Genomic DNA, 12,960 nt, shown 5'->3' on the forward strand with positions numbered 1-12,960 from the left:
AGATTAGAACCACAGGCCCTATGCGTTCCGATCTTCGTCTTCATCGTCTTATATTATTTTCTTCGCTATCTGTCTGTAACTTGATTTTACTGATCTCCAAGAAACTTGAATGAAAATACTATCTATGGTACTTTACAAGTAACTTCGTATGACTAGGAATTTCTTCATGTCTTGGACTAGCTTGGCGTAGCGTCTGGATTTAGACTAGACCTACCATATGTGGGTAGATCGGGCTGCCAAAAAAAAAAAAAAAAAAAAAAAAAAAAAAAAAAAAAAAACACCAGTAATCACAAAAACCATGAATCCCACACTGTCGCCACAATGGCTATTAAGAAGAAACATATCTTGAATAATTTTCGCAAAGCCTGCACAGCAGTGCCACGCCACTCTCAGGTTTAAATTTTCGCCACACTTGCCAAGTTGAGATCGACGGTTCTGCTTAAATGCTTACCATCTTGTGCTTCCTACAAGTGTGTTGACAGGCAGTTTGACTCTCGTCGATAATATGTCCAAAACCGTCTGGCCTCTGCCTATTCGGGGATTCCTTTGAAATAGGAACTTATTCAAAAGGCACTCTGGTTTCTTCGAACTATCCGTACCTTCATTCTCCCTGTTGCTCAGGGTCAATTGGGGCAACAGCTTCATGCAAGCACCTGGCACGGCTACAAGCACGATTACGCCGTTGGCGGTAATTAGCTTAGCGGCAAACCAATCAAGTGGCTAATTGACCCTTAGAATTTTTCGGCGATGATGGGTTTCTTTTTTTATTCTGTCCCCTATTACTCTAGGGACGTCTTCCTTGGTTCCCGAGTCGACCAAGTCTCTCGTGATATCCCTTCGGACCGTTCTGATCGACCAAGTAACGAACGGTTTCTAGGTCATAGCATTGTCTCCTATGCAACCACCCGCGTCATACCTTCTGCTTTTTCAAAAGTCGGCGGCGGGGGTTGCACAGAGCTTGAGCGAGGTTTTTTTTTTGTGAAAAATGGTGAGGCTTCCGACCGAAGGCTAACATCACAAATAACGAAAGCTTCCTGGCATGAAAATGAAGAGACTACACTTTGGATGGATGTGCTGCCATATTATCGTAATTATTTCTCTTTTTTTTTTTTTTTTTTTAATCCGTTCAACGACAAGTTTGCGAATCCTCCGTTTTGTTGTCAATCTAACCCGGCCCGCTTGTCTCGGAACGCCGTCGGGCCTTCCTTGCCACGTTCAGACTTTGAAGCTCAAAAGGGTCTCCTGGGTTCGTCCCATATAACGTACCGAATGCTAATGTTGCACACGCTGATCATCCCTTAAATGGAAACCGAATGTTATGATTTTGTTTGTTTTTATCATTGCTTTGAATGATGTTCCAATTCGGGACATCAATTGCATAGTATTTGCTCAAATCTCCTTGTTCATTTCAAAATAACTCATTCTCGCATCCAAGGGTTGAGATTGCGATTTATCACACAGTCGGAAACCTGATCGGAAAACCCGCATTGGGTTCTCACCCACACACACCTACATCAGCAAGAAAAAAAAGGCGGCAAAGGGGTTCACAACTTTTTTAGCTCCTCATTGCGGTTTCGCTCGGACCAATCAGTTTTGGTCCGGAAATTCTGTACCTGACCCTAGTCCATTTCAATCTAGACCCTTGTCTAAAGGTGGGGTATGCTGGCCGGCAGATTGGCTCAAGGGCGGGAATGTAACCCCCTTTTCAGCGTTGGACCTTGCCGTTTGTACTGATTGATACTTTCGGCTCAGCTTTCTTAATTTTCTTTTTATTTTCCCTGGATATTTGTTTCTTGCGCCTCCACTCCCTCGAGGCTCGAAGAGCATATCTGCCGCGCCCAGAGGGAGAAGGTAATGCCGCCCTTGGTGGTGTCACCATTCGAATCAGGGCTTCTGTATTTTTTATTTTTTATTTTTTTTGACAGCTGTGGATTGTGACATCCATCATCTTTTCTTTGTCGGGATGGAACCGTACGTAACATTTTCTCAGGTTCCTGTCAAAACCAAGTCACCGTCACACAAAGGGGAGGTAAAATTATAATTATGCCTTGTAACATAAGTGCTACGCCCGCAGATACAACGGTCAAGAAATACTGTACATGGGCTTGCCGGTAATGCCCCCGTCATATTTCGCCTTGTGCCATTTCGGATAAGTTCTGGAAATGGAATACAGCGCCAAGTGTCTAAACGTCTCAGCCCCTTGACGTCCAATACTTTGACTTCTAAATTGTTCATTTTGATCTCGTTCGCGGAGCTTCCGGATCTCTTTTTCTTTCTCGCCTTCGAGATGCGAGAAAGAAAAATATCAAGGTCACAACACTAGGGCCTACGTAGATCTGTGCAATCGCACAGTTGATGCAGCCCTAGTGTTGGGATTCTGATCCTCGCACGTGCAGCGGGATCTTTATACTGAAGAAACAAAAAAAGAAGAGAACAAAGCCTGCCGGATGGTACACCATTTCCAGGACCGCCAGTGTGGTTCAAGATCGGGCACAAATTGTCGATCTTCATCCAAAGGGATTCAAATGCCAGCATTCCAACAACCCCTTGCCCCTTGCTCGTCATAGATTTCTCGGGCTCCCAAACACTTGATTTCTGTGGTCGAGAGATGCCCTTAAACTTTTCTTGGGGCTTTCACTGGCTGCAAGTTACAACCGTACGCTGGAGTCTTGCACCAAATAATATTTGATTAATATGCCTTCCCCTTTTCTACTCTGTAGTTAGTCTGGGCGGGGAGCGTTGAATGAGCCAATGCACAAGTGCACACACGACCAATCCAATTCGAACAGTCTGGGCAAGCAACGCGCATGACAAAATTAGAAAGAAGGTTACAAGTACTGGTACCGAACGGTCTGTGCTCCCAGCGCCTGGTATGAATGAGCCTTTCCTGACCAGCAAACTTTCGATCGCCAATCTCCGTACCGTTACCAAATAACTGGATGAGAAAAAAACTGGTTTGTTGTTCATCATAGGATAGGGCGGTTCGTTCGCGAGATTTGTCGGGTTGCAACTTAATCTCTTTCTCATCCGAATACAAATATAGGATACAGTTTTTTTAGTTGCTCTTTTTAACTTGATGCTGACCAATGCTGAGCGTATGGAGTTGGAAACGCAGCACAAACCCTCTTGACGCCGGGCGCCATCTTCCAAGACGGGTAAGTGCGTCTGATTGGTAAGGCAAGGAGCCTAACTAATCTCTTCTGCATGCATCTCGACTCGCAATCACACCACACGCCATCCCTCGTCGACTATTCGCAATTATTGATTGAGGTTCACATGTATGTCTCATTGTTGATAAATCTACTGCACTAATGGAAGGAAACGTGGTTGTGTTTTCTTAATATTCAAAGGGTCTTGTTAGATACTACATCTAAACCTAGTTCTAGTTCTAGACTGTCGAGAAGCCACTAAGGTTTTATTTAAGCTTTTGATAATATCTCAAGCTTCATAAGTGGAGGCTGCGTCAAGGGATGCATGCACACACTTAGGTCGTGTCTGTTTCTACCTAGGAATCATCACGGTACCTACCCTAATGAGATGATGTATTAAGAAGAAAAAGAAAAAGTATGAAAATGGCAGTCGCCTCCAAATAACAGCAAAAAAGCAGGCACTTCAATTTCGGACAGTTGCCGATTCCAACCCCGATCTCGCAGTCTTCGACCACCGGTCTTCTACCCGACAATGAAGTGATTAGGTTTAAAGTGTAACCCCGCGAATGATCAAATAATTGTGAGAGATTTCGATCTGCGGAGTCGTCAAAGGGTTAAATCAACTTCTAGATGAGCAAAAAATCCGCCCTTGCCTGCATGCATCTCCAACAGCAAGGTACCTCATGAACCTAGTAGAGAAATCCGTCACCCGAAAGCGCCGTACCAATGAACGACCCTCCGGATCCTGACTCGGGAGACACATAGGTGCGTGCGGGCGCGGGGTTGAGAAGTGGAAGAATGATGGATGCTCCACGATTGCTTCATGAGAACAAGGCAAGTCACAACAAAATCCACTTTGGCTGTACAACTACTCCTCCGTGACGCGAGCCAAGATGTCATCGTGAGGAGTTCCTAAAATCGGACAATACTATGCCGAAGGGCTACCGGCATTTGACCTCGCCATGGCTAGTCCGAATATGTTTATAAGTGATCATTAGAATATATGCCATTGACATTTCGCTTGCTGTTCATCTATGTAGTGTTCACTGCTGGCATCCGCACAGGAACCGGGATCACATACGGAGGCTGTCAAGGACCAAGTGCGCTCGTCGTACAAAGAAAAAGGACCGGCCTAAACCATCCCGCCTTGCTTCCAAACTTGGCATCAAGCCGCTGTCCATCCCTATACCTCGGCCGACGCGCCTGCAACAACAGCAAACCCCCAACAATGAAGCACCTTGGCGTCCTCAGCACCCTGCTGCTCCTCGCAGCTGCGGCCGACAAGCCATCCGAGGTGCCGTACTACGGCCGCAGCCCGCCCGTGTACCCATCCCCGGTCGGCAACGGCACCACTAGCCGCGAATGGACCAACGCTTATCGCCGCGCCGCCGCGCTGGTCAGGCTCATGACGGTCGAGGAGAAGGCCAACGTGACGCGCGGCTACGCCGGCCCCTGCGTTGGCAACACGGGTGCCGTGCCGCGCCTCAACGTGCCGGCGATCTGCATGGCCGACGGTCCTGCGGGGATTAGAGGTCAGGAGTACGTCTCAGCCTTCCCCGCCGGCATCCATCTCGCAGCGACCTTTGACCCGGATCTCATGTACGAGTATGGCGCCGCGCTGGGTAGGGAGTACTCGGCCCGCGGAATCAATGTCGGTCTTGGTCCGGTGGCTGGCCCGCTTGGTCGCGTCGCCAGGGCTGGGAGGAACTGGGAAGGTTTGAGCAACGATCCTTACCTGGCTGGCATCGGCATGGGTGCCGTGACCAGAGGTATGCAGGACTCTGGTGTCATCTCTACACCGAAGCATTGGCTCCTCAATGAGCAGGAGTTCAGGCGGCGGCAGTCAGACCTTGGGGAGGCTCTCAGCTCCAACGTAGATGATCGGACCCTGCACGAGCTCTATGTCTGGTGAGTTTGATCTATTTCTCTGTCTGTCTGCCATATCCAACAAACAACAAACTGCTGACCTTGAACTTATCCATTCCCCAAAGGCCCTTTATGGACAGCCTGCGAGAAGGCGCCGGCTCCGTCATGTGCTCGTACCAGCGCGCGAATCACTCATACGGCTGCCAAAACTCCAAACTGATGAACGGCATCCTCAAGACGGAGCTCGGGTTCGAGGGCTTCGTCGTGTCGGACTGGGAGGCGCAGAACTCGGGCGTGGCATCGGCCAACGCCGGGCTCGACGTCGTCATGCCGCGCGACGGATTCTGGGGCGACAAGCTTGTCGAGGCCGTCAACAACGGCAGCGTCAGCCACGAGCGCCTCAACGACATGGCGACCCGCCTGCTCGCGAGCGTGCACCTCCTCGACCAGGAGTTCAGCTACCCGTCCCCGGGCGTCTACAACAACCTGCAGCGGCACTTCCCGCGCGACGTGCAGCGCGACCACGCCCGCCTGATCCGGCGCATCGGCGCGGCCGGCACGGTCCTGGTCAAGAACGTCAACAAGACGCTGCCCCTGAAGGGTGGGCCGGACTTCCTCGCAGTGTACGGCTACGACGCCACCATCAACGCCGTGCCGTGGAAGAACCGCGATCGCTACGGCGGCGGCTACGAGGTCAACTGGGGCTGGGAGACGTTCAACGGCACGCTCATCACGGGCGGAGGGTCAGGGGGTAACACGCCACCGTACGTCGTCTCGCCCTTCCAGGCGTTGCAGGAGCGCGCGTCTCGCGAGGGCGGCATCCTGCGCTGGGACTTTTGGTCCGAGGACCCCGAGACGCCCTACGTCAACGCCGACGCGTGCCTGGTCTTCATCAACGCCTACGCCTCGGAATCGTTCGACAGGCTCAGCCTGACCGACGCCCACAGCGACAGGCTGGTCGACAACGTCGCCAGCATGTGCGGCAACACCATCATCGTGGTGCACTCGGCCGGCATCCGGACCGTCGACGCCTGGAACGACCACCCCAACGTGACGGCCATCATCTTCGCCGGCCTTCCCGGCCAGGAGAGCGGGCACTCGCTTGTCGATGTGCTGTACGGCAAAGTGAACCCGACCGGCCGCCTGCCGTATACCATCGCGCGCAAGGAGGAGGACTACGGCAAGCTGTTGAACTCTTCCACGTCCTTTGACTTCTTCGCCGAGGACAACTTCGACGAGGGTCTCTACATCGACTACCGCGCCTTCGACAAGGAAAACATCGAGCCGCTGTACGAGTTCGGCTTTGGCCTTTCCTACACCACCTTTTCGTACCAGGCACTCTCCACGACCGTGCTCCCCGCCGAGTCCCTTGCGTCGTCATCCAAGCTGGCCGAGTACCCGGACCCGGCCGTGCGGATCGTCCAGGGCGGGCACCCGGACCTGTGGGAGAAGGTGGCGCTCGTGAAGGCGCGCATCAGCAACACAGGCCCCGTCGCCGGCACCGAGGTCGTGCAGCTGTACCTGGGTGTGCCGGGTCATGATTCGCCCGTGCGACAGCTGCGAGGGTTCGCACACGTCGGACCGCTGGCGCCGGGAGAGGAGCGCAACGTCGTGCTCGAGCTGACGAGGAGGGATCTGAGTGTCTGGGACGTCGTGGCACAGCAGTGGCGTATGAGGAGGGGAGAGTACAAGGTGTTTGTTGGGGCTAGCAGTCGGGACATTAAGCTTAATGGGGCCTTTACTATCTGAAGGCTTTGGAAACAAAACCACGTAATCATAATCAAGTTAGGAGAAAGTTGATATGGTCAATGTAATTGCCTTGTTGAGGTTGGGCCTACGAGATCAAACAATTTTACTGTCCAGTTGCAAATCTCTGAACCCCGAGGAACATCCTCTCGATTGGTTAGCTCTGAGTATTATCTGTAGTCATCTTGGACGCTTCCGACCTCAGAGCGGGCTTCTCTATTTGCCATTGACAAGTTGGTGCTACATTTTGGTAATTAAATGCTTATCAACATGGGGGTCGACGAGAACATGACAAGTGCCAAAGTATCTATAGATGGTTGAGTAGCGGGACTCATCTGTTTGTTCAAAATAGGTACAGTGTAATAACATGGAGCATGAAAACCACTATTCTAGTCTATTCTAATGAATAGTTTGATTCATCTTAATTGTTGGACTAAATCTAGAAGCTGTTTTGTAACTTTCAAAATTAGTATCTAGAGTCTTTCTCAACAACATAATAAGACCAATGACACATAAGAGGCTCAAATAATGCGACTACCAATACTGAATGCTTTATTTCCATTGAACTATGTAGAGTATGAATGATCATGGGTATTCGGGGTAAAATGATAAACCAAACTTTTCTGTCTCAAAACCTTGAGGGCACGTAATTGAGCGCAAAGGTAAACATCACATGGTTAAACAAAATCTCTCGACTTCTCCACGTGCTCGCCACGAGAAATGGCAGCCTCTTCTTCCTTTGTCTTGTAAACCGCATCCTGCTGCTCGGCATCTGCGTTGCCGTGGCGGCCGATACGGTACCAGGGCAGTGCGAACAGCCGGTCCATGCTCTCGAGCGACCTTCCAGCCGTCTCAGGAACAAAGAACCAAACCCAGAAGCCGCCCAAGACTGTGATAATCGCAAACGTCCAGAAAGTTCCGTCAGGGTTGATGCCACCCTTCCCGAGAGCCAGGAGCATGTTGGGAAGAGCGCGCGAATTGCCATACTGGTTGGCAAAGTGGAATGTCATGGCCATCGAAGTGGCCAGGGCTCGGATCCTCAGGGGAAACAGCTCCGAGGTAAGGAGGTATTGCATCGAGTTCCAGCCCAAGGCCCAGCCGACGCCGCTGATGTATATCATGGCAATAGCGCCCTTGGAGGCTCCTAGCTGTGTGCCAGTCAAGGTGACTGAATCCTCAACTCCCAGCCCAGGTACCGCAGTGAGGAAGCTGGCAACATAAATCATTGACATAGCTTGTAAGCTAATACCGAGGAGGAGCGAGCGTTTCCGGCCGATCACGTCGACAAGGAAGAGGGCGCAGACAATGGCAGCCACCAGCTTGACGATTCCAAAAACGGCGGTAACGAGGAGTGTCTCGTTTGTGCCTGAGATGCCGAGCAGCTTGAACAGATCCGGGGCGTATAATGTGATGGATCCAGCGCCCGACCATTGAGACATGATCTGGGCCATCAGGGCCAGCCAGATACGATAGAGGTTGCTAGGAACGGTAAACATCTCCTTCAGCATGCCCCATAAACCTGTACCTTTTGTTGCCTCCATCTCCTCTTGATGAGCCATCTCAATAGCTGCGATCTCGTTCAAGACGTAGGGGTGGTCCTCTGGGAGGTTGCGCAGGCGGGCCATGTTGTACTGAGCGGCTTCATGCTTGCCTTGCTTGATGAAGAACCTGGGAGACTCGTACTGCATGAAGCTCAAAGCGAAGATGATGGTGGCAAACATGATGTGAAGAGATGTAGGGACCATCCAACGAGCAGGCGTGTTGTCACCCATGTTGATCTGGCAGCCGTAGTTGGCGAAATAGGCCAGTACGATTCCCAGGTATACGAAGCCGGTGAAAATGCAGGTGCAGAGACCCCGGACCTCTGGTGGCGCGATCTCGGCAATGTAGACGGGACCGACGACAGGAGTTTGCTATTATCGAGAAGTGGTCAGTCTCGAGCTTCGTTTGTTTGTTGTTTTTGGGTCAACAATGTGTCGCGGAATCTCAGGTACTTACTCCAACTCCCAAACCTGCGATAAACCTTCCAGCGTAGATCATTCCGAGGTTACCATTGGCACCTAGGAAAAGTCCAATGCCCAAAATCCAAACCGCGCAAAGCTGCCTAACGGCCCAGATACGTCCTATGCGATCACAGACCAGAAATGCGCTGCGATAATGAGTGAGTTGTTAGCAAAAAACGAGCAAGGCCGAGTAGGGTGTTAAGATAAAGTATGTTTCTTTTCACCCGTGGATCTGGTTCCTAGCGCCACAAAATCATGGACGCAAGACTGTAAAAAGCTAGGGTACTACTTACAATAGCGAGCCGCCAACAGAGCCAATCTGTACCATGGCCGATACATTGGCCTTGATGTTCGCCTGATCAACTGCGTTGTAGGACTTGTAGCTGATCGAGTCTTGGAAGTTCTTGCTGTTGAAAGCACCCGAGATCAAACCCTCGTCTACACCACGGGCGGCGCCGAGGAGCGCGAAGGAGAGAACGGCGAACCATAGGCGCCAGTTGAAGACCTCGGGCGGAACATTGAGGTTCTTCAACTTGAAGACGTTGACCGGCTTCTTGGGGCCTGCCATCGTATGAAATCAGTCCCCGTCAGTGTCGAGGAGTAGCTGGCTGGGCGTGAATGGCTGGTGATGGCAGTCAAGTTCCGTCAGAGAGTGACCGGAGGGGAAGCGTCTTGCAGCAGCAAAAGCAATCCCAACTGTCTGTTCCCGGAGCTTGAGGACGGAATCGACTGCCCTTTTAAAATGGCAAGGGCAACCATTGCACAGGGAAGGGAAGAGCAAAAGAAAGAGCGGTGCTACTCGGGAGAATTGTGGACCCTAGGTGCCTTAGCTCTACCGCCTTGCATTAACCTTGCATCAACCATGTCGACACTCCGGAAATGTAAAAGTTGTTATTACTGCAGCTACTCGTAGGAGGTGTGGTAGCGAGGTACCTTCCATAGCTGTTAAGGATACTGAAGAATCCTCGTATGCTCCGGTGTATGTAACCTCTTTTGCATTGCAGCAGACACGGATCCATTTGATGACCACCCCCCCACCTCCTAATCGACCCCCGGCATGCCCGTATTGGTTGACTCGTAACACGCATAGATTTTGTAGGTTGGAGGTTGGAGGTTGGTATGAATGATATTGGTGTTTCCTACAAGAGAGCACTACCTTGGTTGATGTTGCCAGTTAGTTTGTTTTTCGTACCTGATATTGAGGAAAGTTCATCTCGAGTTAGTCGCGAGCACCTTGCACATGCCCAGTTCATTTCTCGTACGAAAGTTCTGGTCTGGTCACACGCACAAAAGAACCCCACAGCTCAGCGTTGATAGACTTTATACTATGGGTAATAAGGAGATTGGGAAAACTGGAGTAAAACTGGAGTAAACCTGGGCAGTCAATCTACCAACCAATCCCACCAAGTCAGATACCGCCCGGGCAAGAAGGCCGACCTCATGGAGAACGTATGGGCCTTTTCCCCGAGACTAGTCTAGGTCCTTCCCGAATAAGCTTACAGTTAGTAATGATTCTGGGGGTGACAAGTAGACCTGATACGTGCCGGCAATCCGGTGGCTATGAACAAAAAAAAAAAAAAACAAGAAAAATATCCCTCACCCACGCACACACGTTGAGCACCACCCCATTTAGTTTGAATAATGATTGTCTGGACCAGGTGGAGTGGGGCTCTCAATCAAACGAGATGGCATCTGCAGATTGTTGTGCGGGGAAGTGACATGAGGTGGATTTTACTGATTTGCGCAAATGTGATTACAAAAAAAGAAGAAAAAAATATCAAATGTTGTTATGACTTGAGAGAAAGAATTGAGCCTCATATCAACTTGCAAACACCAAGCTTTCACCAAGGCGCGGCTAAGAAAATCTCTGCCAAGCAGCCAGCATGCTTGGCAATGATTGCTTACTTGGCGAATGCCCAGTAGGCTTCACAATTTTGGAGAATCGGCGCCTGCCGCAAGCTGCACAAACACCCCCCCAAAATCAAAACGGGAGACCACGCTCTGAGACTTGTCCAGTGGAATGCTCGAAATTGTTTTGCTTGGCAAAATTCCGGACTTCTCGTCGAAAAGGAACCACTTAATACCCAGCACGGGAACTTATCCGACTGACTGCCTTGCCACTGAGGATGATACTCCGTACAGCAGCTAGAATTAGCTCAAGTTTGCTGGTCCTTGTTCCGGTATTACGATGTTAGAATTCGGAGTGAAAATGTGGCTCGCGACTCGTGGACTGCCAAGATCGCCACCAATAAGCTCTTTGGTATTCCCAGTACCATGAATAAACCCCATTTCCCCGCACCCCACAGTTATGTCATGGAACATGCTGGAGGTACTGGTCGGGCTGTCACTCTGGAAGTTACCTCGCGGCAACATTACGTGGGATCCCTCTGTTTTTCTAATGCAATGTGAAAAGATTTTGTTCAGTAATTAGTTCTAGATTGTCGTCATGGTACGACTTTTTCGGGTGTACCGTGGAGTGCAGCCGGTTTCTTCCGCTGCATACGACTACAGTATGGTGCCTAACAGACCAGGGTATCTGCATTACCAAATCGTTTTGCTGCGATTTGCAACTTATCTATCGCCAATTCTTATTTTGCGATGGAATACTAAGCATCTAATGCAGCTTCGTTAGCGGGAACTAGTCTAGCTGCATCTACTAGACGGATGACAATATTCGCTACTGTCATCAAGACGGCTTCTCAACAATATTGGAGTTCCCGGTTCCCGAGTCAAGAGGGGTATCGCTCATGTTTATTACCTCCCGAATACTTTCCCTACAGGCTACTATGCAAGTCAGGCGGAATGTGTTCTCATGACTTGGTTATTTGCTCTTGAAACTTTTTTGCCCATTCCGTAAACTCATCCGTTTCGGCTTCTCCCCATGGTTTCCTGAGTATTTCTGCAACTTTGGAGGCCTCCCCGAATTTCTCCTTCATTTCGAGATCGATTCTTTCTTTATCCAACCCGTAGAAAGCATCTGCAACATCACAGAGGCCATCAATCATCCCACCGAGGATGCGAAAGCTATCCCTAACCCTGTCAAAATCCACGCATGGTGTCGACGTCGGTAGCTTTGGCAACGTCTTGATTCTCCTTTTGTTGATGGCCTGGTATAATAATGTCATCAGGCGAAGTCGCCGTAAACATGATTCCAGCCTCTCTCTTATTTTGTCAGGGTCGTCGGCTGGGATTGTACCGTGGGAGTTCATAAGGTCGTCAAGCATATCCTGAGTAGCCGTGAGCTTGTTCTCTGGCCCGTCGAAGTCGCTTGTGTCGTCATCTTCGTCACTGTCACCGGTTTCCTCACCCCACTCCTTCAACTCCTCCATGACATCCTTGAGTTCGTCGCGATACCTTTCCACTTTCTCGACGAGGCATCCCGCGATGCCCTTGTCCGCCAGGCGCTTGACCTCGTCGCAACGATTCCAAACAATTCCAGTGACCTGTAAGCTATGCGCCTTTGAGTTTGTGCCACTTGCCAAGTTATCGGACAAGGCCTTTCCGTTGGTTGGTATTATCTGGACGAGATCTCGGAGCGCATGCAGTACACTGCGGCAAGCAGCAACCAAAATATCCCGGAAAGGACCTGTGTAGCGACTGGGGACGCAGAACTGTGCTGCTGATACCAGAGACGGCACTGGACCCCCAATGAGTTCGCGAAGGACTTTCGATATCGCACTGGGCGTGAAGGGCTCGTTTATTATGAGCAGAGATATTTTGGTGGTGTGCGCGCGTAAAAGGGCCGCCGAGTCTCTAGCCAAAGCGACAACGTCCAACTCGGGCTTATCTTCTATTGTGACAGCTGAGAGACCGTCCAGGATTTCTATGGACTGACGGACAACTGTGTCTGCAGTCTCGATGGTAGTGCGTAGGGAGCCAACATCGTTGGCAGTCCTGCCTGGCGCCGCTGATGAGGGCATTTTTGAGGTGCCACTGGGCCTGAGAACGTTGAGAGAAAACAAGCGAAATTCTGTAGGACTTATGCTATAAATTTAAGATCGGAGAGCTGATCTGACTCCTCGTGATGAGTGCATCAGATATGCACCTCGGGTCTCTATAAATGATAGCGGGGTATGTCAGCTACGCGCTGTGAACGCGTTGACTGATCCCTCGACAAAAAAAAAAAAAAAGTTCGCGGGGCAGCATTTGGATATGACGCAGGTGTTTACAGTGTTTTGTTTGGGTTGTAGCTTTAA

At 50.5% G+C, this 12,960-nt stretch overlaps 3 protein-coding genes across 3 annotated transcripts; 1 reads left to right on the forward strand and 2 right to left on the reverse strand.

Moving 5' to 3' along the window:
• Nucleotides 1-4,191: 4,191 nt before the first annotated feature.
• PgNI_07453 (uncharacterized protein) lies at nucleotides 4,192-6,764 on the forward strand (the record flags this gene model as incomplete). Its single annotated transcript, XM_031127465.1, has 2 exons — nucleotides 4,192-5,057; nucleotides 5,141-6,764. Coding segments are annotated over 2 exons (2,490 nt in total), but the record flags the coding sequence as incomplete, so codon positions are not given.
• A 484-nt stretch (nucleotides 6,765-7,248) lies between these two features.
• Nucleotides 7,249-9,591, reverse strand: PgNI_07454 (uncharacterized protein). The gene is made up of 3 exons (XM_031127466.1): nucleotides 9,058-9,591; nucleotides 8,760-8,910; nucleotides 7,249-8,674 (listed from the first exon to the last, which is right to left on the reverse strand). The coding sequence occupies exons 1-3, from the start codon at nucleotides 9,330-9,332 to the stop codon at nucleotides 7,439-7,441; spliced, it is 1,662 nt and encodes a 553-aa protein (XP_030981320.1). The 5' UTR covers nucleotides 9,333-9,591; the 3' UTR covers nucleotides 7,249-7,438.
• Nucleotides 9,592-11,574: 1,983 nt separating this feature from the next.
• PgNI_07455 (uncharacterized protein) lies at nucleotides 11,575-12,684 on the reverse strand (the record flags this gene model as incomplete). The annotated part of the gene is made up of 1 exon (XM_031127467.1): nucleotides 11,575-12,684. One exon carries the CDS (start codon nucleotides 12,682-12,684, stop codon nucleotides 11,575-11,577), a length of 1,110 nt encoding a protein of 369 aa, XP_030981319.1.
• Nucleotides 12,685-12,960: the final 276 nt, after the last annotated feature.

The sequence above is a fragment of the Pyricularia grisea genome (genome assembly GCF_004355905.1).
Source record: "Pyricularia grisea strain NI907 chromosome Unknown Pyricularia_grisea_NI907_Scaffold_4, whole genome shotgun sequence".
NCBI lineage: Eukaryota > Fungi > Ascomycota > Sordariomycetes > Magnaporthales > Pyriculariaceae > Pyricularia > Pyricularia grisea.